Source organism: Pseudophryne corroboree, chromosome 5, assembly GCF_028390025.1.
Source record: "Pseudophryne corroboree isolate aPseCor3 chromosome 5, aPseCor3.hap2, whole genome shotgun sequence".
NCBI lineage: Eukaryota > Metazoa > Chordata > Amphibia > Anura > Myobatrachidae > Pseudophryne > Pseudophryne corroboree.
Genome location: NC_086448.1, coordinates 121,056,468 through 121,084,102, shown reverse-complemented (window position 1 = coordinate 121,084,102; position 27,635 = coordinate 121,056,468). Strand labels below are relative to the sequence as shown.

The window sequence follows — 27,635 nt, the reverse complement described above, 5'->3', positions numbered from 1 at the left end:
TCAAACTCCCTAACTAAGACAACAACATCCACAAAATTAAAATGTTGGGAATGCCAATTAAAGTGTTAAAACTCATAAATAAAAAAGTGCAAATTACAGTACTTTGAATTCAATTATAACTTTGAGTTGTGCATTTAGGCATAAATTTGTGATTTTAAATCATATATTAAGCACCAAACTAATGTACTAAGAGTAAAAAAATAAAAATAATAAATAAATGGACAAAGTTTTGTTTCATCGTACCTGATCAAGGACCTCTAGTGTTGCCAAGTCATCCACATCATTCTGGTTGGGTGTCATAGAATCTCTGAAGTTGCCTTTCTTGGTATGAATCCGCTCATGCCTACACAGCAAATAAAATAAATAAATAAAATCATTGCCAAGAAATGGAAGCCCCGGAAACTCCAGAACAATGAGTTTGTAGGGGAATACTTCAGAGCAAAGTAATTAATTTTTTACTTCGGAAAATGGTTTAACAGTGAAGAAAATGAAGAACTGGAATTTGTTTTCAGTTGTTTGCAAAAGCTTAGTCTTTAGTTTGCTCACCCATAGCAATATGGTCACTTACGCCAAAGTAGGACAGCCTCATTTGCAGTCTAAATATACTTAGCAAAAGTCAGTACAGAGGCATGTGTCAGCTGTGTCATGGTAACAGAATATGCTTTGAATAAACACAAAATATCAACTTTTGAATATACCCACTTGTTTCATTTACTGTCGAGTCTGTTTCAGGAGACACTTCTGTCTCTGTGTTCTATGTCTGGGAAAACTCTATAAGCCAATAGGAAATCTGGATAAAAAGTATTTAGATAAAATCTCATGTCATAGAATCCCAGTATACTATGCCAGATCTGCCATTACGTAGTTGTCCATAGACCAGGAAGCAGGGTTGGACTGGCCCACAGGGGAACAGGGGAACCACCGGTGGGCCCCACTACCTGTGGGCTCTCCTCCTCCTCTAGGGATCAGGTTCCAGACTCTATCCTAGTGCACTTTAATTATGCATAATACATATGTTACATTATACTTCACAAGAATATGGTTTATTATATATTTACCAAGCGGTACAGAACACATACTCTGTAATGGTTAGCCAAACCTCTGTGGTGGCTGGCCACGCCCCAGTGCAGCCTGGCCCCTTAAGCATGGGCCCCTACATCAGCATTCCCCCGGTGGGCCCTTCATGCCCCAGTATGACACTGTCAGGAAGTAAGCCCTAGTGCATCAATACTTTGCCACCTTGAGGGGCCTATGTATTAATAACTGTAGCAGTACCGTGATTATCAAGAATTCAGGTTGCGGCAGGAATGATCATTTTTAACATGATTAGGACTGCTACTGTATATATAAAAAAAAAAAAACATTCTACAAGGACAGCACTTTCTAAGAGATGCCGTCCCTGTGAATTTATTCTCTGCAAATTGAAGGAGTTTATATTTTATAAAGACTCTTCCATAATATCTGAGTGTGTTGCAGCGGGAATAATTATTTTTAGCATGTTTAACCCTGCTATATATGAAAAAAATTCTAGAAGGACAGCACTTTCAAAGAGACGTTGTCCCTTTGAATTTATTCCCAGCAGATTGGAGAAGTTTATATTTTATAATGACTCTTCCACAATATCTGACAGTGTCAGTTTCCGAAAAACTTGGGAGGAGAATTGAAGCTGCCGGAGAGGGATTGCAAAAAGCAATTTAAAGAGACTATTTAAGTATGTATGTATATATATTGTTGTTTTTCCAAAATCTTGACATTATTTTATGGTTCATTTTCTTATTTTTTTTTATATATCTTTTTGGTTGGTTTTGCCAAACTCATTACATTTTTTTTTTTTTAATTAGGTGACACTATACTTTCATTTAAACAAATTATTTTTTATATTTACACCTTTTTATGTTTATTTCCTTAAACCTTACCTTATAGTTTTGTATTATTAAAGTACATTTTGTTATAATAAATTAAGTATTTCTTGAAGTTACTTGTTGTTAAACAGTTTCTGTTTACACACAGTATGGCTCACCTCTCGAGTAATGCTGGGCATACACGCTACAATTTTCTGGCCGATCCGCCAGATATCAGCGGATCGGCCAGATAATTGAAGTGTGTATGTGGCCGACCGACGTGGATTATCCAGCATGTCCCTCCAATGTAATATTTTCAAGTGTCTGGTTGGCCACATCGGGCAGTGTATGCCCTACCTCGGCCAACTGACAGACATTTCCTCTGTTCATTCACATGGGAAGGGGCGTGGAAATGTCTCCTCCCCGGGGGCGGAGCACCAATATCAATTTGGATGCATTTAGCTGTAGATTGTTAGTGTCGCACCAGGTGACCAGTCTCTCAACCTCCTTCCTGTAGGCAGTCTCTACCCCATCCGTAATGAGACCAATTTGTGTGGTGTCATCTGCAAATTTGAGCAGTTTCACCGATGTTTTTTCAGAGGTGCAGTCGTTGGTATAGAGAGAGAAGAGGAAGGGAGAGAGGACACACCCTTGCGGCGCCCTCGTGCTGGTTGACCTGACCCCGGAGATGAAATTTCCCCATCCTAACTCGCTGCTCCCTTTCCAAAAGAAATTCATCACCCAGGAGCATAGTAGTTCTGAAACACCTAGAACGTGCATTTTAGATCGCAGCCGGGCGGGGATGATAGTATTGAAAGCCGAGCTGAAGTCCACAAACAGGACCCTCACATAGCCCCTTGGTGAGTCCAAGTGCTGCAGGATGGAGTGCAGGCAAAATTCACTGCATCATCTGCCGATCTACTTGCCCTGTAGGCGAACTGCAGAGGGTCGAGGAGGGGGCCTACTGTGGACTTGAGCTGAGCCAGTACCAGTCGCTCCATCGTTTTCATCACCACTGATGTCAGCGCTATCAGCCTGTGGTTGTGAAGGTTCCTGGAAGAGGACGGTTTCTTCGGAACTGGGATGATGAGTGAGCGCTTGAAGCAAGATGGGACCACGCTAGTTTCAAATGACTTGTTGAAGATGTCCGTGAAGACTGGTGCCAGCTGCTTGGCACATGTTTTAAGGGCAGATGGGGATATGCCTTCCTGGGCTTCAGGCCTCTGAATAGCCTTGTTACCTCTGCAATGTCTGCGTGATTATTTGGCGTGGTGTCCTGGGGGCTAAAGGGAGTTCTCGCCATGGCTGCTAACCTGCCAGCAGAGAGCAGTGATGAGTCGCCTGCATCATAAGGCTTCTTGAACCTGCAGTAGAAACGATTTAGGTCCTCAGCCAGTTGTTGACTTGAGGAAGCGCAGGGTTAGAACTCTTGTAGTTGGTGGCAGCCTTCATGCCCATCCACACCGATCGGGGTTATTCGCGGAGAAGTTGGACACCAGCTTGTCAGCATAGCATTTTTTCGCTGCCCTGATCTCTCTGGAAAGGGTGTTCCTGGCCTGTTTATACTGTATTTTGTTCCCACTCCTGTGTGCCTCTTCCTTGGGCCAGGCGTAGCTGCCTTAGATTGGCAGTGAACCAAGGCTTGCTGTTAGCGTAGCTGCGGATGGTTCTTGACGGCACACACAAGTCCTCACAGAAGTTTACATACAACGTGACAGTGTCAGCCAGATCATTAAGGTTGTTTGCAGCTTCCTCAAAAATGCTCAAGTCGGTGCATTCAAAGCATGCCTGTAGTTTCAGTTTGGCCTTGCTGGACCACCTCCTCCCCGACTTGACCACTAGCTTGGCAGATCTTACACGTTGCTTATAGGTGGGGAGCAAGTGGACCAGGCAGTGATCAGAAAGCCCCAGAGCAGCACTGGAGACAGAGTGATAGGCATCCTTTATGTTTATGTAGCAATGGTCTAGGATGTTACCTCCTCGCGTGGGGCATTTCACCTGCTGGCGGTATTTTGGCAGCTCTTTGGCAGATGTGCCTTGTTGCCAGATTGATGAGCAGAGAGTCAGGGAATTCATGATCCAAGGCATTTATGCACCAAGAGAGATGCTGCAGCGCAGTCCTAATGCAAGCCTGTGGAGGGATATAGACCCCGACCAAGATGAATGAAGCAAACTCGCGAGGGGAGTAGAAGGGTTTGAAGTTGATACACAAGGTTTCCAGGTAAGGGCTGCAGGATCACTGCAGGACTACGGTGTCGGTGCACCAGCCAATGTTAATGTAGAAGCAGATACCCCCACCTCTTGACTTCCCTGACAGCTCCTCTGACTGATCCGCTCTATGCATACAGAAGCCCAGCAGGGAAAGCGACTCATCAGGCACACGCTCACTGAGCCAGGTTTCTGCGAAGCACAGCGCGGCCGAGCCAGTAATGTCAGCCCTGGCGCTGCCTAGAAGCATCTGTAGCTCATCCATTTTGTTGGTTAGGGAGCACATGTTGGCCAGAACCACAGCGGGGAGAGCTGATCTTAGCCCCCTCTGTCTCCATTTGGCCAGGGCCCCCGCATGCATGCCCCTGTGGTGCTTCTTCCCGGGATCTCTTGTGGCATTCACTTGACCTGCCGGTGGCCCCACAGTGTCTTTCGGAGACAGCTACCACCATCTTCAGGTCCCCTGACAGTTAGCAGCCCGGCCATGGCCTTCCCCTTGAACATATGGAACCTCCGGGGGCCCGCCGAGCTAGCCGCTGCTTAACTAACCAGTCCCTCCGGCTTGAAGCAGCCCTGCCCAGATTGTACAGTTTACCTGGTCGCTCCTCTGGGACTTCAAGGGCCAGTCGCTGCAGTTTTCTCCCAGACTCTCTATTAGGCACCACACAGCCCAACTTTCTTATTCCTCCTGGCCCGCTGCCAGCCGATGCACTTCCAGAGGGCGCACCTCAGGCCATTGCTTCACAGGGGTGAGCCATGGTCATGTGGAGCACCGCAGGCACATCCAGGGTTGGCGGCTTCAGAGTCTCCCTGCCCGCTGGCCGCCGCGACCCGTGCCACATCACCCACGCCGGTCGCTGCTAAGGAGGACTGCCAGCCATCATGAGTCCCCGATCCCTCCGCAACCCTCCGCCATGCTGCCTGCAGACGCCGTCCACAGCTACAGGCTCCCTTGACAGCCATGCCCCCAGACCCGGAAAAGGCCGCAGCCATGCTGGCGGCAACCCCCCATTGACCGCACCAATCCAGCAGGGTACCCAGGCAAGTGGAGGCGAGTCTCCGGAACGCCGAGGCCCAGATAGCAAGAATCTCTTCTCTGCTGTAGATTAGGGTCGCAGGGACGGGGCTGCACAAACAAAGGAAAACAAAGAAAAACAACAAAAAATCGAGAGCAGCAGTCTCGAGGCAGCCTTGCCCGACACCATCTTACGATCAATCAGTCAGAGAGGATCTCCCAACTGCCTCCCCTACTGCGGGACACTGCGACCCGCGGGTGGGACAGCGGGACAGTCCCAGAAAAAAAGGACTGTCCCGCCAAAATGGGGACAGTTGGGAGGTACTGTATACAGTATGTGACGTTTGAGGAATTAGGAAATGTTGTTTGAGAAAAGGTGGACATTATCTTTTTTAAAAGTGGCTCTGATTTGTGTATGGGACATAGTGTGTCGCTGTCTTTTTGTGCGTCAGTGTCTGTGTGTCAGCATCTATTTATGTTTCAGCATGAGTGTGTCAGTGTGTCAGCATCTGTGTGTCATTGGCCCATATAGGAAATAAAAAATGTAAGTAATGATGATGACCAGTGGCAGCTCTAGCTATGGGGCTGTAGCACAGTCCAAACTTCAAATAGAGGAGCCACACCAACTACCAGTGAGTCCCAGATGATGATATTTGGCAGTGTTTGGGGGGGCAGTTGATGTGATTCCCCTATTTTAATTTTAGACGGCGCTGCTGCCCCAAACCTGGAGCCGCCACTGATGATGACAGAATGTACATGACATTACAACGTCGGAGTGATTGATATCTTAAGTATCAACACAGTTGCATACAATGCATTTGTCAAGAACAGGTTTCAAACAGAAACAAAAAGAGCTGTAACCCCTTCAATGGGCACTCTGATGAGACACCAGTACGTGGACAAGTTCTTTTTTTTTTCCAGATGACAACAGGTGGTGACAGTAGCTGCTAACAAAGCTTTACCTTTCATGTCATCACCTTTCACTGTCTCTACCTAATTCAAATTTACCACATCAGCAGAAGCTGCTCAGAAATGCCAGTTACCAATGCCCATATGCCAACACTATTATGCTACCATCAGGAGGAATGGAGAAAGGAGGAGGTCAATGTCTACTCTCTATGTAGGCCAGTCCTCTATAGAGGGAGGAGCAAGTGAGTGGACTCCGGCACTGTGCCAGAGTTTACAGTTTGTGCACTGGTCTCTATGAACATGGTGCCTACACCATGTTCCCACTATTTTCCTACTACACATGCTCAATTTTCAAGCTAAAGTGGCCGCCATGACATTTTCCAGGTGATTTGTGCAGCACGGCAATTGTGCAGCGTGGACTCCAGAGAAGTGATTATTTACCATGGGTGCAGGAGCCTAGGTGTACCACTCAATCCTGCATCGATTATAGAAACGCCTAGTAAATGGGCCTAGTGGGAGGCATGGAGGTCGTCATGATGGAAGTTGCAGCATCATGGCCCTGCCTCTATGACGTAATACCATCATTTGTAGCATCAAGCAGTCTATAATGATGCGATTTAAGAAGAATAATAAAAGTCCTTATGTCATAACATCAATCATAATCCCAAACATCCACTTCACTGAGAGCTGGCTGAAATTCAGAAGGCTACCCACTCTCCCGGGATGCTGGGAGAGCTCACACAAAATACAGTAGGGTCGCCTGCCGGACAGTTCAGAAGAAATAGATACTGTACAAGTATGCATCCATGACTGCTGTACTATTGGTGGCAGATAATGCTGCTGTCCTAGGCTGGGTACATGCTATGAAGTCAGATATGCCAACTGGCCGGTCAGTGTGTCCTTCCTGATGTTACAACTTGGTGGCCATTTTAATTTGCCCACCCAGCTCCGATGTCAGCCCCTGCACACGGACAGACATACTAATATATCTTCAAGATACATTGCCATCAGCTGTGCTGCGGAGCCAACCTCGTTCCCAGATATATCAAGTGTACACACCCGCTGGTGCACTACAGATATATTGCCCATTCAATGGAACAGCAATATATCTATTAGTGTGTAGACAAATATACTGTCTCCAGCTCCTGCTACAATTGTTATTTTGGAACCTTATGTATCATATTGTATGCGTCCCACATCTACTAGTTTGTAAACCCATTTGGCCAGGGCCAGCATAACCATCTGTTTCATGTCTTTGTATGTAATTTGCATCATGATCTTCCACTCTACAGCAAGCTTTAAAAACATAAATCAGGCAGTTGTCCATTACCGTTTGTACAAATTAATAATAAATGTGGAATTTGGGCTTAACAGACATATGCAACTAGACAAACCTAGGAATTATAATTGTCAGAGGAGCTGTACATTATTAAATTAAGGATATAAAACATTCTGCTGTATACATTCTCTATCTCTAAGAGCTTGCCTTTTCAGTCCGAGGCTTTTTAAGTTATGAAAAAGACAAACTTTACATTTCATCATCACAGTCCTACTGTATATAGGGTTGACCACTGAATATCATAGTCAGTATCAATTGATGGTTTGCCATCCATTGGTTCCGCACCAGTGGCAGCTCCAGAGATGGGCCTGCAGCACAGTCCAAAATTCAGATAGGGGAGCCACACCAACTGCCATTTCAAACTGACTCACTGGCAGATGGTGTGTCTCCCCTACCTGTTCTGTATGTGCCATTATCATGTGGCCATACATTAAGCAATTGTATGACCCATAGTGGATGTTATTATTATTATGCTGTGTATGGGTTTGGGGAGTGGTACCCCCCGGGTCTGGTGGGGCTGGGCCACCTTGGGGTAGCATGCCATATTATTTATTTAGCACTTATGTAACACTCCTATTTTTTCACTAACATTACTCTTTTGAGTATTTTATTAACACCCTTATTTTTGTAGCACTTTCTAACCCATAGCTTCTGCTTCTTTCTTAACACATATTAACACTTTAGTATTTCAATGGTGTGCTGCCCTGGGGTGGTCGGGCCTGAGCCGACTTTGTGGGGTCCAAGCCCTGGACCTATGCTTAGATAGGGACCTCCAGTAATAGAGCAGCCGTGAAGTGGCCTGGAGGCTTATCATATCTTTTGCAAAACATATGTAACGAAGAGCTCTAAATTTCCTATTATTACATAGTATATAGCTCTTCTTACTAACAGCCAGCAGAGTGCGTGGGAAAAATCCCTTTTGTATTTCTTGTCTAGAGCCAACCTCGTTCCCAGATATATCAAGTGTACACACCCGCTGGTGCACTACAGATATATTGCCCATTCAATGGAACAGCAATATATCTATTAGTGTGTAGACAAATATACTGTCTCCAGCTCCTGCTACAATTGTTATTTTGGAACCTTATGTATCATATTGTATGCGTCCCACATCTACTAGTTTGTAAACCCATTTGGCCAGGGCCAGCATAACCATCTGTTTCATGTCTTTGTATGTAATTTGCATCATGATCTTCCACTCTACAGCAAGCTTTAAAAACATAAATCAGGCAGTTGTCCATTACCGTTTGTACAAATTAATAATAAATGTGGAATTTGGGCTTAACAGACATATGCAACTAGACAAACCTAGGAATTATAATTGTCAGAGGAGCTGTACATTATTAAATTAAGGATATAAAACATTCTGCTGTATACATTCTCTATTTCTAAGAGCTTGCCTTTTCAGTCCGAGGCTTTTTAAGTTATGAAAAAGACAAACTTTACATTTCATCATCACAGTCCTACTGTATATAGGGTTGACCACTGAATATCATAGTCAGTATCAATTGATGGTTTGCCATCCATTGGTTCCGCACCAGTGGCAGCTCCAGAGATGGGCCTGCAGCACAGTCCAAAATTCAGATAGGGGAGCCACACCAACTGCCATTTCAAACTGACTCACTGGCAGATGGTGTGTCTCCCCTACTTGACTTTTGGACTGTGCTGCAGGCCCACCTCTGTAGCCACCATTGTTCCTCACCATCGATGGCAAAAACTCTGCAGTTGTTTTTTTTTCCTAGTGAAGGGGCACGCCACTCCACCCTGTTACTGAAATTGTCCATGGCCATTTCCCTGATTGGCTTATTACCCCACTTAGCCATGTCCTCTTCCCTCAATGATACATGCCATTGAAGTAAAGCACTGATGGCACCATAGATACAGACAATCGATGTTGAACCCTTTGATGATTTTCAAAGCTCTTTTCACTGATGTTTAGTGTATACCCAGCCAGAGGGGAAAAAATATTATTGAAGAAAAGCTTTTTAATTCAATGTGATGATTAAACAAATTCCAATTACAGTTCTTCCTGTAGCAAATTCATTGAATGTAACCTGGCAAGTACAGTAGGAAATAGCTGTTTACCTCTTCTTCTCCATTATCCCCATTTGCTGGTGGATATCTATGAATTCCATTAGCTGCTTTTGAAGTGCTCTTTCATTCTGTCTAATTTGTCTAATAAAAGCATGTTCCAACAGATCACAAACCATGGGGCGTTTTTCAAAATCTTTGGCAAGGCACCTGAAAAATAAAGAAAATAATAAAGCCGAGCTGTAATAAAGACTCTCTCTCTCCCTACATATATATATATATATATATATATATACATATATATATATACACACACACACACACACACACACACATACATACATACATACATACATACACACACACACACACACTACAGTGACATCATTTCATCCTTGTCGCCTGGAGGCAAGATAGATGTTGCGCCCCCCCCCACCCCCACCCCATGTCAACTTGTAAAATAAATTAGATGCCTATGCCGTATGACAAAATTAATTGTATTGTGCATCTCAGTACTCACCATCCAGTTACAGCTCATTTCCCGCTAACCTATTATCGGTCGCTTTCACCCACAGAGTGAATTCTCAGCCAATGCTGAATGCGAACTTTGCGAAGTAGCATAAAGATCCCTTATTACATCTGCAATCTTTGTGATCACCAGACATCATAGAGGGCATTTTAGTGACTGTCAGACAATATTGTCAGCAATTTTGTGACCGCCAAATTCAGATCATTGCAGTGCCCATTATATAATGCAGTGTGTCTCAGTGGTCACCATATAATGCAGTGTATCTCAGCGACCACCACAGAATGCAGTGTGTCTCAATGCCCTCTAAATAGTGCAGAGTATCACAGTGACGACTATATAATGCAGAGTATTGCAGTACCCGTCATATTGTGCAAGAGAGTGTGACAGTGACCCCCAAATAATGCAGAGTGTCACAGGACTGGACACGATGTAATTATGTCCTTGCTGACTTGATCGTGTGTGGTCCCGAGCCAGGGATCGGTTGATGAGCTGAGAATAGCGGCCGCTCCACTGACGTTGTCCTGAGGCGTTTTTGTGTGATACATCAAGCCGCTTGTCTCTAACTGAGATGTATGTATGCATATACTTTTTTAATTAAATGCTTGCAACTGTTTTACTTATACTCCGCGCTCCTCATCTGTTCTTTTGCATGCATCTAAACTGAGCCTGTGGTGCGGCTCTATTTGGAGGAAAAAGCGGAGGATAAAATAGTGTGATCAAGATCTGGAAATATTGGACTGGTTTGGAATATTGCGCAATTATTTCCTTTTTCTGCGCTATATATATATATATATATATATATATATATATATATATATATACACATACACATACACACACACACACACACACACACACAGAGGCGGAACTACCGGCAGTGCAAGCAGTGCGTTGCACTGGGGCCCGCCTCTGTCCAGGGGCCCAAGCATGTAATGAGTCAAACTGACTCATTACATGCCGCTGTGCGCTGCGGGCAACCGCTGCCCGCAGCGCACAGCCGCCCGGAGAGGAGAGGAGCGGCACGCACTGCAGCGGTACGGGGTAAGGTGGAGGACGGAGGTGAAGGAGGGAGCCGCAGCAGCGCTTTGTTACTGGTGGAGGCGCTGCTGCTGCTGCCCCTCTGCTTCACTATAGGCTGTCTCTGAGAACAGCCTATAGTGAAGCAGAGGGGCAGCAGCAGCAGCGCCTCCACCAATAACACAGCGCTGCTGCGGCTCCCTCCTCCACCTCCCTCCTCCTTCTGCTCTACTGCCCGGGAAGCTGCACAAGGAGCCTGAGCCAACAGAGAGGGTAAGTATAATTCTTCTTTCTTTCTTTCTTTCTTTCTTTCTTTCTTTCTTTCTTTCTTTTTTTATTTATTGGGACTGCCAGCCGCAATGTGTAAAAAGGGGGGACTGCCTGCCGCTATGTATAAAAATGGGGAATCTGCCTGCCGCAATGTGTAAAAAGGGGGAATCTGCCTGCCGCAATGTAAAAATGGGGAATCTGCCTGCCGCAATGTAAAAATGGGGAATCTGCCTGCCGCAATGTGTAAAAAGGGGGAATCAGCCTGCCGCAATGTGTAAAAATGGGGAATCTGCCTGCCGCTATGTATAAAAATGGGGAATCTGCCTGCCGCTATGTATAAAAATGGGGAATCTGCCTGCCGCTATGTGTAAAAAGGGAGAATCTGCCTGCCGTAATGTGTAAAAAGGGCACGCTGTCTGCCGTTATGTGTAAAAAGTGTATGCTGTCTGCCGTAATGTGTAAATTGGGGACGCTGTCTGCCGTAATGTGTAAAAAGTGCACGCTGTCTGCCGCTATGTGTAACGAGGGCACGCTGTCTGCCATTATGTGTAAAAAGTGTATGCTGTCTGCCGTAATGTGTAAAAAGGGGATGCTGTCTGCCGCTATGTGTAACGAGGGCACGCTGTCTGCCATTATGTGTAAAAAGTGTATGCTGTCTGCCGTAATGTGTAAAATGGGGACGCTGTCTGCCGTAATGTGTAAAAAGTGCACGCTGTCTGCCGCTATGTGTAACGAGGGCACGCTGTCTGCCGTTATGTGTAAAAAGTGCACGCTGTCTGCCGTTATGTGTAAAAAGGGGAATCTGTTCGCTGTAAGGTGTAAAAGGGTCTCTACCTGGTGTAGTGGTGTTACTGTGCGGCGTAATTTGAAGAATGGAGACTACTGTGCACCGTTTTATGAATTGGTATTATTTTGTGGACACACCCCTTCCCCACGAAGCCACGCCACTATGTATTTTTGCGCGCGCCTACGGCGCGCCCTGCCCATGGGGTAGACTTGGATGGTATGGGATGGGATGGGGGGGGGGGCCCAAAGCATTTTGTCGCACCTGGGCCCACCGCTTGCTTGTTCCGCCACTGCACACACACACATATACATACATACATACAAATACACACTCACACACACACAACACATGTATACATGTGACATTTACACATTCAATACTTTGACACACATTTCACATAAGTGAAGCTTCAATAAACCTCATCTGTGCCATATTTGCTCCGCTCCCCTTGTCCCATTATACTTGTGCCTCAATTCCTGGTCCTTTCTCCCCCAGCATGCAGGTGCATGTCACACCTAATGTGCACAGAGAGTGCAGGCTCTGGGGTGCGCAGCCACAATTAGGTCATCACACAAACATGCGCAATGATTTAATATCAAGCTCTAATTTTATAATAATAAATTGTACCAGAATCTTCCACAAATGTCCAAATTTGCTAAAGACAAATGGGCCTAATTAATGTTTGTAAGTAAAGCAATAAAGCATGCAATTGGGCAAAACCATGTTGCACTGCAGGTGGGGCAGATGTAACATGTGCAGAGAGATTAGATTTGACTGGGGTGTGTTCACACTGAAATCTAAATTGCAATGTAAAAAGAAAACAGCCAGTATTACTATTTACCCTGCACAAAAAAATATAAACTTGTATGGCAGCATGGTTTGTTCCAGATACAATAGTTACTTGCTTTTCTTGCTTTACTCACAAACATGAATTAGGCCCAAAGCAACTACAAATTTGAACCTTAAATTAACATTATCCAAGAATAAATATAGAAATCTTCAAAATATTTAACAGGTGTTATGCAAACAAATTTTTAAGCTCTATTTTACTACAGTCAGGACCTTTTTGTTATTACTCTTTTTCTACAACTTGACTGTTTTGTCCACATGTATCCAGAATAATCACATCCAGGGGCAAACAGGATTTCCAGGGGGGGTTCCAAATACAATCCACAATCTCCCACTCTGCAGAACATTGGAGCAAGAGTGAGAGTCTGGAGGAGCGGTAAGAAGAACCTAGTACCAACCCAGAACATCAATGTACACATTGGTGTTTTTATACACTGGACACAATATGGATTACTATATTTATATTTACGTTATATATGGTCTATAGTATAGGCTGTATCAAACATATTTGACTAATATAAATAAAATAAGTGGCCACAAAAACGTTAAACTCAGATAATAAATAAATAAATACACAAACATAATAGAACCAGTAGAGACAGAACTGCAATTTCTAAGAACACATTCTCCCACCTCATGGTAAGGCACCTGTCTCTTATTTCTGGTAGCTACTCTCTGGTCCAGTGCACTGATTGAGGGCTCAGATCTACACACACAGCAAACTTGGTAAAATAATTTGCTACCACTGGGCATGTGCAGCAGCTCTGCTCTGTCCCCTAAACTGCACGTAGTAATCATATTAAATGCTATTGTCATCATTTGAGCACCTTGCCAAGAGGAGCGGGGTTTCTGAGCAACTAGTACTCCCCCCCCACCCCCCTTCCATCACCGTGTAGAGCAGAGATACAGACAAGGATAAACAAAGTAACAAAATACAATCTGCATAATAATTGTGTAATGGTGGGTACACATTGGTAAATATATGTGCTGATCAATTGATCGGCAGATATATCTATGGACGGATCGGGCAGTGTGTTGAGCATACACACTGGCCGATCCCTCGGGGACTGACATCATGAACTGGGCGGTCGTGTACACACGCCCGCCCAGTTCAGCTGTCAATCATCACCGGCAGCCGCAGCATGTGTACGGGCGGTCGGCCGCCCGCCCGTACACACACAGCGACACGCCAATATATCTGTAGATATATTAGCCATTGGCTGTGCTGTGGGGCCGACGCGATACGTCTGTGAATGACGGAGTTCACAGACGTAACGGCCATACACACTGGCCGACGGACCCGCGATATATCGGCTGTTCAAGAGAATGGACGATATATTCAGAGCCGGCCTTAGGCATAGGCAAACTAGGCAAATGCCTAGGGCATTTGGTATGCTTAAGGGCACCAGCAGCTTCTGCTGATTAAAATGATATGTGGCATGCCTATATTCTGTGTGTGACTGTGGCTGTATCTGCATACGAAATCCTACATTGCAGTGTATTCCTGGAAATCACTGTAATGTAGCATTTCGTATGCAGATACAGCTGCAGTCGCACACAGAATATAGGCATGCTGCATATCATTTTAATCAGCAGAAGCTGCTTGTGCATCCTAGCCACATAGTAATGCAAATAAAATGATGCATTTTCATAAACAAAAGGCGCCCAACGTTAGCAGAGCTATCAGCTGACTCATGCCAGGCATCTCCTGCAGAACTAGCGGTGGTGCTAGGGGGCACCAGCCAAAATCTTGCCTAGGGCATCAAATTGGTTTGGGCCAGCTCTGGATATATTGGCCAGTGTGTACCCACCTTAAGGCTTCCCAGTCTCCTCAATGTGCTAGCCCCAATGGCTCCTACTGTGAGGGAGACAGGACAGCCTTAGGTTAGGAGTACTGGCCACCTGGCAAGTATGGGAGCGTGGGTGGGTTGGAAAGGAGCAGGGGTGTGGGGGTGGTTGGAACAGAGCCATAATAAGAGGAAGGAGGTGGAAGACAACAGAGAGGGGGCAAGGCCAGCCAGAGATCGGAAGGAGCTGTGCGAGGGCAGCGATTGAATTAACCTGGCATACATGCTGGGTCAATTCAACTATAATATACATAATTACAAATATTACGTGGAAAACACTGCAGGTGATAAGAATGGTACTGTGGCACTATGTGCAGGTGATTGGAGTCAAGCAGAAAGGTTAGGTCAAGATAATGAAATACGCAGCATACAGTAATGTGGATCTGGTTCTGAGCTGAACGGGGTATGTTATTTTCCCGGATTATGCTAATGAGAGTATCAGCCCATCCATGTGAGTATCTGTGCAACTGCCTGCCTCTGTGTCGCTCTGTCTGCATTTATCATTATTAGTATAAGCACTTGCATCCAACCATCTGAAACAATCGTCTCAGCTGTGTCCAGACACCTCAAAGAAGCATGGAGGTCGAGCTCAAAGGCGGAACGACCGACAGGCATCACGGGACACTTCCCACAAGCCACAGCTCCTGGCTCTCCCCCCAGTCGGGCCACCAATACTTGTTGCCAGCTGCCTCACTTCCAGGATTTGTTTTCCACTGTTTAGGGGTTCCTGAGGACTGGAGTTAGGAAACACTGCTTTAACACATAAAACAAATGAAGCTACAATGCCCAAAACAAACTGAGCTTAGAAACAGGAATAACTGCAATTACACATATTTTACCCCTTAGTTCCAAAACATCATTAATGTTAAGGTTGATTACAAACTGACACAAATCCAATTTTACCACTATCAACAAAAACAATGGACACATTTACACAGTGCCACACCTCTTTCTGAGGTCTAATAAAATTAGAGTAGCCATGCAAAAATCAGACAGATACAGTATAGCTGTACGATTTGTGTTGTGCCTGTACACACTGAAAACCCACAGGCAGGAATAGATAAGAGTGTTTCCACTTCATGTCTCTCATATAGGGGGTGATTCCGAGTTGTTCGCTCGCTAGCTGCTTTTAGCAGCATTGCACAAGCTAAGCCGCCGCCTACTGGGAGTGTATCTTAGCATAGCAGAATTGCGAACGAAAGCTTCGCTAATTTTCTCGTAACGATTACCCCGCAGTTTCTGAGTAGCTCCAGACTTACTCAGCCATGGCGACCAGCTCAGTCCTTTTCGTTCCTGGGTTTGACATCACAAACACATCCAGCGTTCGCCCAGCCACTCCCCCATTTCTCCAGCCACTTCCGCGTTTCTCCAGCCACTCCCGCGTTTCTCCAGCCACTCCCGCGTTTTGGAACTTGAACGCCTGTGTTTTTCCGCACACTCCCATAAAACGGCCAGTTTCCGCCCAGAAACACCCACTTCCTGTCAATCACACTACGATCACCACAGCGATGAAAAAGCTTTGTTATGCCGTAAGTAAAATACCTAACTTTTGTGTAAATTAACTAAGCGCATGCGCTATGCGAACATTGCGCATGCGCAGTTAGCGGATAATCGCAGTATAGCGAATATCGGCAATGAGCGAACAACTCGGAATGACCCCCCATAATCTCTCCTACAGTGACAGTATAGCACTTAGTAGCAGGGCTGTTTCTAGCCAATTTGGCTCCCAGTGCGAGATTTAAAAATGATGCACCCATGGCATAAAAAAAAGCCCCCCCCCCCCGGATAAAAAAACACACACCTTCGCTCCCGGCAGGGGGAGTGACCTCGTTTTAATGGGTGTAGCCTAATTTAATGGGCGTGGCCTCATCTGAAAAGACTACCTCACACCCCAGTTTTTGACACTGCACCAACAGATCACGCCCACCATAGGAAAAAAATATCTACCATATTCAGCCCCACACAGTAATGCCCCTTGCACCATATTATGCCACACACCGCAATGCCCTTAATACTTTAAATCCCCACATTACGGCATGGCAGAGTCCCCATTTTACACATCACGGCAGGCAAGAGTCCCCATTTTACACATCACGGCAGGCAAGAGTCCCCATTTTACACATCACGGCAGGCAAGTTTCCCCTTTTTACACATTACGGCAGGGAAGTGTCCCATTTTACACATTACGGCAGGAAAGTGTCCCATTTTTACACATTACGGCAGGCAGGTGACCCCATTTTACACATTACGGCAGGTGTCCGAAAGAAAGAAAGAAAAGAATACTTACAGAGGTGATTCCCGCTCTTCGGCCCGCCACACCAGTCACTCCTCACGCCGGCCGCCTCTCTCTCTGCATAGCTTGGCTCCCCCTCCTCCTCAGTACTCCGCTCGAGGGGGCGGAGTTTTGCGGAATGACGCAGTTACGTCGTGACGCAACCGCCTCATTCCGCGAAACTCTGCCCCCCGAACTGGGTACTCGGGGAGAGGGAGGAGGGGGAAGCCAGGGAGCCACAGTCAATGCCGCGTCAATGTCCCGTGCGATTGCACGGCTCGCCCGCCCCAAGAAATGCCCCTGCTTAGTAGAGAGATGCAGAGCAGACATAAGGGGGGCCCACACCTGGCTCCTATCCTGTGTAGATGTCACAGATTTGGGGTCCTGGGCCAGGCATCCCCTGGCACTTGTGAGCAGCTGCCTGGTACTATTAATAAAAAAATTTTTTGTTTCTTTACACAAGGTGTGCGTGACATCATGACATCACACATTCCATACCACTGAGAGACAGAAGGGGAGGCTGGCAGATAAGACACAAGGAGGAGCTAGCTAATGATACACAAGTGGGGTCTGGCTGGTGAAACAGAAGGGAAAACTGGCTTGAGACACAAGGGGGAGCTGGCTGATGAGACACAATTGGGGGCTGGCTGGTGTGACAGAAAGGAGGCTGGCTGGTGAGACAGAAAGCAGGCTGGCTGGTGAGACAGAAAGGAGGCTGGCTGGTGAGACAGAAAGGAGGCTGGCTGGTGAGACAGAAAGGAGGCTGGCTGGTGAGACAGAAAGGAGGCTGGCTGGTGAGACAGAAAGGAGGCTGGCTGGTGAGACAGAAAGGAGGCTGGCTGGTGAGACATAAAGGAGGCTGGCTGGTGAGACAGAAAGGAGGTTGGCGAGACAGAAAGGAGGCTGGCTGGTGAGACAGAAGGGGAGCTAACTGGAAAGACAGAAAGGAGTGCTGGATGGCAAGAGAGAAAAGGAGCTGGCTGGCGAGACAGAAGAGGGAAGCTGGCTGGAGTAACAGAAGGGGGAAGCTGGCTGGAGTGACAGAAGGGAGAAGCTGGCTGGAGTGACAGAAGGGGGAAGCTGGCTGGAGTGACAGAAGGGGGAAGCTGGCTGGAGAGAAAGAAGGGGGGCTGGCTGGAGAGACAGACGAGGGGCTGGCTGGAGAGACAGAAGAGGGGCTGGCTGGAGAGACAGAAGAGGGGCTGGCTGGAGAGACAGAAGAGGGGATGGTTGGAGATAGGATGGGTATTGGCTAGAGCTGTAAAGACACTGCAGTACTGAAGCTGTAAACACATGAGGGATGAGGATGAATATAACAGGGGAAAGTGGCTGGAGATTTTTCTCAACTGACAGGCTTACTGGCACATTACTAACACCTTTGGTCCCCCAGCTGTGCTATTGGGCATGCGCTGTTCTGGAAGGGGGGGATATCACAGTCTATTTTGCTTTGAGTGGGAGGGGATGAATATTTTGTCAGTCCCAGGCCCCACAATTTGCTGATGGCAGCCCTGGAAAGCTGCACGGGGCCCCATCCCTTTCATTTCCTTATAGCTCTCACTGGCTGCTTGCCACCCACAGTGCCTTTTTTCTAGAGATGAGCGCCTGAAATTTTTCGGGTTTTGTGTTTTGGTTTTGGGTTCGGTTCCGCGGCCGTGTTTTGGGTTCGAACGCGTTTTGGCAAAACCTCACCGAATTTTTTTTGTCGGATTCGGGTGTGTTTTGGATTCGGGTGTTTTTTTCAAAAAACACTAAAAAACAGCTTAAATCATAGAATTTGGGGGTCATTTTGATCCCAAAGTATTATTAACCTCAAAAACCATAATTTACACTCATTTTCAGTCTATTCTGAATACCTCACACCTCACAATATTATTTTTAGTCCTAAAATTTGCACCGAGGTCGCTGTGTGAGTAAGATAAGCGACCCTAGTGGCCGACACAAACACCGGGCCCATCTAGGAGTGGCACTGCAGTGTCACGCAGGATGTCCCTTCCAAAAAACCCTCCCCAAACAGCACATGACGCAAAGAAAAAAAGAGGCGCAATGAGGTAGCTGTGTGAGTAAGATTAGCGACCCTAGTGGCCGACACAAACACCGGGCCCATCTAGGAGTGGCACTGCAGTGTCACGCAGGATGGCCCTTCCAAAAAACCCTCCCCAAACAGCACATGACGCAAAGAAAAAAAGAGGCGCAATGAGGTAGCTGTGTGAGTAAGATTAGCGACCCTAGTGGCCGACACAAACACCGGGCCCATCTAGGAGTGGCACTGCAGTGTCACGCAGGATGGCCCTTCCAAAAAACCCTCCCCAAACAGCACATGATGCAAAGAAAAAAAGAGGCGCAATGAGGTAGCTGTGTGAGTAAGATTAGCGACCCTAGTGGCCGACACAAACACCGGGCCCATCTAGGAGTGGCACTGCAGTGTCACGCAGGATGTCCCTTCCAAAAAACCCTCCCCAAACAGCACATGACGCAAAGAAAAAAAGAGGCGCAATGAGGTAGCTGACTGTGTGAGTAAGATTAGCGACCCTAGTGGCCGACACAAACACCGGGCCCATCTAGGAGTGGCACTGCAGTGTCACGCAGGATGTCCCTTCCAAAAAAACCCTCCCCAATCAGCACATGATGCAAAGAAAAAGAAAAGAAAAAAGAGGTGCAAGATGGAATTGTCCTTGGGCCCTCCCACCCACCCTTATGTTGTATAAACAAAACAGGACATGCACACTTTAACCAACCCATCATTTCAGTGACAGGGTCTGCCACACGACTGTGACTGATATGACGGGTTGGTTTGGACCCCCCCCAAAAAAGAAGCAATTAATCTCTCCTTGCACAAACTGGCTCTACAGAGGCAAGATGTCCACCTCATCTTCACACTCCGATATATCACCGTGTACATCCCCCTCCTCACAGATTATCAATTCGTCCCCACTGGAATCCACCATCTCAGCTCCCTGTGTACTTTGTGGAGGCAATTGCTGCTGGTCAATGTCTCCGCGGAGGAATTGATTATAATTCATTTTAATGAACATCATCTTCTCCACATTTTCTGGATGTAACCTCGTACGCCGATTGCTGACAAGGTGAGCGGCGGCACTAAACACTCTTTCGGAGTACACACTTGTGGGAGGGCAACTTAGGTAGAATAAAGCCAGTTTGTGCAAGGGCCTCCAAATTGCCTCTTTTTCCTGCCAGTATAAGTACGGACTGTGTGACGTGCCTACTTGGATGCGGTCACTCATATAATCCTCCACCATTCTATCAATGTTGAGAGAATCATATGCAGTGACAGTAGACGACATGTCCGTAATCGTTGTCAGGTCCTTCAGTCCGGACCAGATGTCAGCATCAGCAGTCGCTCCAGACTGCCCTGTATCACCGCCAGCGGGTGGGCTCGGAATTCTGAGCCTTTTCCTCGCACCCCCAGTTGCGGGAGAATGTGAAGGAGGAGATGTTGACAGGTCGCGTTCCGCTTGACTTGACAATTTTGTCACCAGCAGGTCTTTCAACCCCAGCAGACCTGTGTCTGCCGGAAAGAGAGATCCAAGGTAGGCTTTAAATCTAGGATCGAGCACGGTGGCCAAAATGTAGTGCTCTGATTTCAACAGATTGACCACCCGTGAATCCTTGTTAAGCAAATTAAGGGCTGCATCCACAAGTCCCACATGCCTAGCGGAATCGCTCCCTTTTAGCTCCTTCTTCAATGCCTCCAGCTTCTTCTGCAAAAGCCTGATGAGGGGAATGACCTGACTCAGGCTGGCAGTGTCTGAACTGACTTCACGTGTGGCAAGTTCAAAGGGCATCAGAACCTTGCACAACGTTGAAATCATTCTCCACTGCACTTGAGACAGGTGCATTCCATCTCCTATATCGTGCTCAATTGTATAGGCTTGAATGGCCTTTTGCTGCTCCTCCAACCTCTGAAGCATATAGAGGGTTGAATTCCACCTCGTTACCACTTCTTGCTTCAGATGATGGCAGGGCAGGTTCAGTAGTTTTTGGTGGTGCTCCAGTCTTCTGTACGTGGTGCCTGTACGCCGAAAGTGTCCCGCAATTTTTCTGGCCACCGACAGCATCTCTTGCACGCCCCTGTCGTTTTTTAAAAAATTCTGCACCACCAAATTCAAGGTATGTGCAAAACATGGGACGTGCTGGAATTTGCCCATATTTAATGCACACACAATATTGCTGGCGTTGTCCGATGCCACAAATCCACAGGAGAGTCCAATTGGGGTAAGCCATTCCGCGATGATCTTCCTCAGTTGCCGTAAGAGGTTTTCAGCTGTGTGCGTATTCTGGAAAGCGGTGATACAAAGCGTAGCCTGCCTAGGAAAGAGTTGGCGTTTGCGAGATGCTGCTACTGGTGCCGCCGCTGCTGTTCTTGCGGCGGGAGTCCATACATCTACCCAGTGGGCTGTCACAGTCATATAGTCCTGACCCTGCCCTGCTCCACTTGTCCACATGTCCGTGGTTAAGTGGACATTGGGTACAACTGCATTTTTTAGGACACAGGTGAGTCTTTTTCTGACGTCCGTGTACATTCTCGGTATCGCCTGCCTAGAGAAGTGGAACCTAGATGGTATTTGGTAACGGGGGCACACTGCCTCAATAAATTGTCTAGTTCCCTGTGAACTAACGGCGGATACCGGACGCACGTCTAACACCAACATAGTTGTCAAGGACTCAGTTATCCGCTTTGCAGTAGGATGACTGCTGTGATATTTCATCTTCCTCGCAAAGGACTGTTGAACAGTCAATTGCTTACTGGAAGTAGTACAAGTGGGCTTACGACTTCCCCTCTGGGATGACCATCGACTCCCAGCGGCAACAACAGCAGCGCCAGCAGCAGTAGGCGTTACACGCAAGGATGCATCGGAGGAATCCCAGGCAGGAGAGGACTCGTCAGACTTGCCAGTGACATGGCCTGCAGGACTATTGGCATTCCTGGGGAAGGAGGAAATTGACACTGAGGGAGTTGGTGGGGTGGTTTGCGTGAGCTTGGTTACAAGAGGAAGGGATTTACTGGTCAGTGGACTGCTTCCGCTGTCACCCAAAGTTTTTGAACTTGTCACTGACTTATTATGAATGCGCTGCAGGTGACGTATAAGGGAGGATGTTCCGAGGTGGTTAACGTCCTTACCCCTACTTATTACAGCTTGACAAAGGGAACACACGGCTTGACACCTGTTGTCCGCATTTCTGGTGAAATACCTCCACACCGAAGAGCTGATTTTTTTGGTATTTTCACCTGGCATGTCAACGGCCATATTCCTCCCACGGACAACAGGTGTCTCCCCGGGTGCCTGACTTAAACAAACCACCTCACCATCAGAATCCTCCAGGTCAATTTCCTCCCCAGCGCCAGCAACACCCATATCCTCCTCATCCTGGTGTACTTCAACACTGACATCTTCAATCTGACTATCAGGAACTGGACTGCGGGTGCTCCTTCCAGCACTTGCAGGGGGCGTGCAAATGGTGGAAGGCGCATGCTCTTCACGTCCAGTGTTGGGAAGGTCAGGCATCGCAACCGACACAATTGGACTCTCCTTGTGGATTTGGGATTTCAAAGAACGCACAGTTCTTTGCGGTGCTTTTGCCAGCTTGAGTCTTTTCAGTTTTCTAGCGAGAGGCTGAGTGCTTCCATCCTCATGTGAAGCTGAACCACTAGCCATGAACATAGGCCAGGGCCTCAGCCGTTCCTTGCCACTCCGTGTGGTAAATGGCATATTGGCAAGTTTACGCTTCTCCTCCGACAATTTTATTTTAGGTTTTGGAGTCCTTTTTTTACTGATATTTGGTGTTTTGGTTTTGACATGCTCTGTACTATGCCATTGGGCATCGGCCTTGGCAGACGACGTTGCTGGCATTTCATCGTCTCGGCCATGACTAGTGGCAGCAGCTTCAGCACGAGGTGGAAGTGGATCTTGATCTTTCCCTAATTTTGGAACCTCAACATTTTTGTTCTCCATATTTTAATAGGCACAACTAAAAGGCACCTCAGGTAAACAATGGAGATGGATGGATTGGATACTAGTATACAATTATGGATGGGCTGCCGAGTGCCGACACAGAGGTAGCCACAGCCGTGAACTACCGCACTGTACTGTGTCTGCTGCTAATATATAGACTGGTTGATAAAGAGATAGTATACTCGTAACTAGTATGTATGTATAAAGAAAGAAAAAAAAACCACGGTTAGGTGGTATATACAATTATGGACGGGCTGCCGAGTGCCGACACAGAGGTAGCCACAGCCGTGAACTACCGCACTGTACTGTGTCTGCTGCTAATATATAGACTGGTTGATAAAGAGATAGTATACTCGTAACTAGTATGTATGTATAAAGAAAGAAAAAAAAACCACGGTTAGGTGGTATATACAATTATGGACGGGCTGCCGAGTGCCGACACAGAGGTAGCCACAGCCGTGAACTACCGCACTGTACTGTGTCTGCTGCTAATATATAGACTGGTTGATAAAGAGATAGTATACTCGTAACTAGTATGTATGTATAAAGAAAGAAAAAAAAACCACGGTTAGGTGGTATATACAATTATGGACGGGCTGCCGAGTGCCGACACAGAGGTAGCCACAGCCGTGAACTACCGCACTGTACTGTGTCTGCTGCTAATATATAGACTGGTTGATAAAGAGATAGTATACTCGTAACTAGTATGTATGTATAAAGAAAGAAAAAAAAACCACGGTTAGGTGGTATATACAATTATGGACGGGCTGCCGAGTGCCGACACAGAGGTAGCCACAGCCGTGAACTACCGCACTGTACTGTGTCTGCTGCTAATATATAGACTGGTTGATAAAGAGATAGTATACTACTAATATTATATACTGGTGGTCAGGTCACTGGTCACTAGTCACACTGGCAGTGGCACTCCTGCAGCAAAAGTGTGCACTGTTTAATTTTAATATAATATTATGTACTCCTGGCTCCTGCTATAACCTATAACTGGCACTGCAGTAGTGCTCCCCAGTCTCCCCCACAATTATAAGCTGTGTGAGCTGAGCAGTCAGACAGATATATAATATATATAGATGATGCAGCACACTGGCCTGAGCCTGAGCAGTGCACACAGATATGGTATGTGACTGACTGAGTCACTGTGTGTATCGCTTTTTTCAGGCAGAGAACGGATATATTAAATAAACTGCACTGTGTGTCTGGTGGTCACTCACTATATAATATATTATGTACTCCTGGCTCCTGCTATAACCTATAACTGGCACTGCAGTAGTGCTCCCCAGTCTCCCCCACAATTATAAGCTGTGTGAGCTGAGCAGTCAGACAGATATATAATATTATATATAGATAATAGATGATGCAGCACACTGGCCTGAGCCTGAGCAGTGCACACAGATATGGTATGTGACTGAGTCACTGTGTGCTGTGTATCGCTTTTTTCAGGCAGAGAACGGATTATAAATAAAAGTGGTGGTCACTGGTCACTATCAGCAAAACTCTGCACTGTACACTACTGAGTACTCCTAATGCTCCCCAAAATTAGTAAATCAAGTGTCTAAACGGAGAGGACGCCAGCCACGTCCTCTCCCTATCAATCTCAATGCACGTGTGAAAATGGCGGCGACGCGCGGCTCCTTATATAGAATCCGAGTCTCGCGATAGAATCCGAGCCTCGCGAGAATCCGACAGCGTCATGATGACGTTCGGGCGCGCTCGGGTTAACCGAGCAAGGCGGGAAGATCCGAGTCGCTCGGACCCGTGAAAAAAAACATGAAGTTCTGGCGGGTTCGGATTCAGAGAAACCGAACCCGCTCATCTCTACTTTTTTCCAAACTGTTCTCTAGCAAAGAGCTATGACTGTCTAACAGCAATGAATATATATAAATTAATGCTAGCATGTAATGCTCTCCAGAGCCCTGGCTGCCATCATCTGGAGACCCTTTCCCCCACTATGATGAGGGATGCGGGGCCCAGAAGTGGGGGAGGGCTCTTCCCACCAGTCTGCTACATTAACATTTTCACCAACAAATCCAGTGATGATGCAAAAAATAAATAAATAAAAATCTAATCTAAAAAAATTCTCAAACAATAAAGTCGGATTCAATTTCTCATATTATCTCTAATATAATAACTACATTTGATAATAAAGTAAACCTCTATGCGCTGTACAATCTGGGGAAAACATGCAATTACTGATTTGAATAGTTCTATTTGAAGCTTCGCCACAATTTGCTAGCAGTAAAAAATACCAAATTCTTGCTTGACTTTGCATCACAGAATTTGCATTCATGGATTATATATGCAGACATGCAAACAGTTATAGACATAACACAGGGTATGCAGAGAACTGTATTAGTCCTGATGCAGTGAGCCTATGGGAGCAGTGTCGGACTGGGGCATGTAGGGCCCATCGGGGGAATGCAGTGGTAGGGGCCCATGTTTACGGGGGTAGCCAGTCTCTAGAAGGGGTGTGCTCAGCCGCCACATTGGTTTGCCTAACCATTTTGCAAGTGTTGGTCCCTTAGATAAATATATACAGTAAATACTGTAGTGCATGAACGATAATGTACTAGATTAGTAACAGTACAGTCTGAAACCTGATCCCTAGAGGAGGGGGTGGGCCCCCAGGCAGTAGGGCCCACCGGTGGTTTCCCCTGTACCCCTGTGGGCCAGTCCAACCCTGTATGGGAGCCTGTACTTCGAACATGCTATATTAATGATGCTTTGGGATAACCCGGGTTTGAGGATCATTGTCTGTTACTTGTAATAATCATCATGTAATATCACATTATTTACAAATACATTTAACAAACTGTCCGTTTTATGGGATTGAAATTACATTAATCTTAAAATGTTTTCTCAATACTTTTGGGACAATAATATCCCATGGAGTGTGTTCAATTAAACCTACGGATGTAGACAGTATTATACCAAAGTGATATCTGACTTAGGCTATCCTTGCAAGTTATTTCAGGAAGCCCGTTACTAATATAAGTACAGTAAGGTCTTGCTTAATTGTTAAGTGCCAAATAAAAAAATAAGAATTTACTTACCGATAATTCTATTTCTCGGAGTCCGTAGTGGATGCTGGGGTTCCTGAAAGGACCATGGGGAATAGCGGCTCCGCAGGAGACAGGGCACAAAAAAGTAAAGCTTTACTAGGTCAGGTGGTGTGCACTGGCTCCTCCCCCTATGACCCTCCTCCAGACTCCAGTTAGGTACTGTGCCCGGACGAGCATACACAATAAGGGAGGCATTTTGAATCCCGGGTAAGACTCATACCAGCCACACCAATCACACCGTACAACTTGTGATCTAAACCCAGTTAACAGTATGACAACAGAAAGGGCCTCTTAAAGATGGCTCCTTAACAATAACCCGAATTAGTTAACAATAACTATGTACAAGTATTGCAGATAATCCGCACTTGGGATGGGCGCCCAGCATCCACTACGGACTCCGAGAAATAGAATTATCGGTAAGTAAATTCTTATTTTCTCTATCGTCCTAAGTGGATGCTGGGGTTCCTGAAAGGACCATGGGGATTATACCAAAGCTCCCAAACGGGCGGGAGAGTGCGGATGACTCTGCAGCACCGAATGAGAGAACTCCAGGTCCTCCTTTGCCAGGGTATCAAATTTGTAAAATTTTACAAACGTGTTCTCCCCCGACCACGTAGCTGCTCGGCAGAGTTGTAATGCCGAGACCCCTCGGGCAGCCGCCCAAGATGAGCCCACCTTCCTTGTGGAGTGGGCTTTTACAGTTTTAGGCTGTGGCAGGCCTGCCACAGAATGTGCAAGTTGAATTGTGTTACAAATCCAACGAGCAATCGACTGCTTAGAAGCAGGTGCGCCCAACTTGTTGGGTGCATACAATATAAACAGCGAGTCAGATTTTCTGACTCCAGCCGTCCTTGCAATGTATATTTTTAAGGCTCTGACAACGTCCAACAACTTGGAGTCCTCCAAGTCGCTAGTGGCCGCAGGCACCACAATAGGTTGGTTCAGATGAAATGCTGATACCACTTTAGGGAGAAAATGCGGACGAGTCCGCAGTTCTGCCCTATCCGAATGGAAGATTAGATAAGGACTTTTATAAGATAAAGCCGCCAATTCAGATACTCTCCTGGCAGAGGCCAGGGCTAGTAACATAGTCACTTTCAATGTGAGATATTTCAAATCCACCTTTTTCAATGGTTCAAACCAATGGGATTTGAGGAAATCTAAAACTACATTTAGATCCCACGGTGCCACCGGAGGCACCACAGGAGGCTGTATATGCAGTACTCCCTTGACAAAAGTCTGGACCTCAGGGACAGAGGCCAATTCTTTTTGGAAGAATATTGACAGGGCCGAAATTTGAACCTTAATGGATCCCAATTTGAGACCCATAGATAATCCTGATTGCAGGAAATGTAGGAAACGACCCAGTTGGAATTCCTCCGTCGGAACCCTCCGATCCTCGCACCACGCTACATATTTTCGCCAAATGCGGTGATAATGTTTCACGGTGACTTCCTTCCGTGCCTTAATCAAGGTAGGAATGACTTCTTCTGGAATGCCTTTCCCTTTTAGGATCTGGCGTTCAACCGCCATGCCGTCAAACGCAGCCGCGGTAAGTCTTGAAAAAGACAGGGACCCTGCTGTAGCAGGTCCCTTCTCAGAGGTAGAGGCCACGGTTCGTCCGTGAGCATCTCTTGAAGTTCCGGATACCAAGTCCTTCTCGGCCAATCCGGAA

The 27,635-nt window shown here is 46.5% G+C and overlaps 1 protein-coding gene across 7 annotated transcripts in view; it reads right to left on the bottom strand.

The window, feature by feature from the left end:
• Nucleotides 1-27,635, bottom strand: part of MYO3A (myosin IIIA) — a 527,514-nt gene that overhangs the window by 300,186 nt on the left and 199,693 nt on the right. For 6 of the 7 annotated variants that reach the window (XM_063921638.1, XM_063921639.1, XM_063921642.1 and 3 more), the window contains exons 9-10: nucleotides 9,398-9,553; nucleotides 244-343 (exon numbers count right to left, since the gene is read on the bottom strand). In XM_063921638.1, coding sequence (XP_063777708.1) covers nucleotides 244-343; nucleotides 9,398-9,553 — 256 coding nt within the window. Of the gene's footprint in view, nucleotides 1-243; nucleotides 344-7,459; nucleotides 7,668-9,397; nucleotides 9,554-27,635 lie in introns of those variants that run through there. The other variant, XM_063921641.1, reaches the window with a different exon arrangement.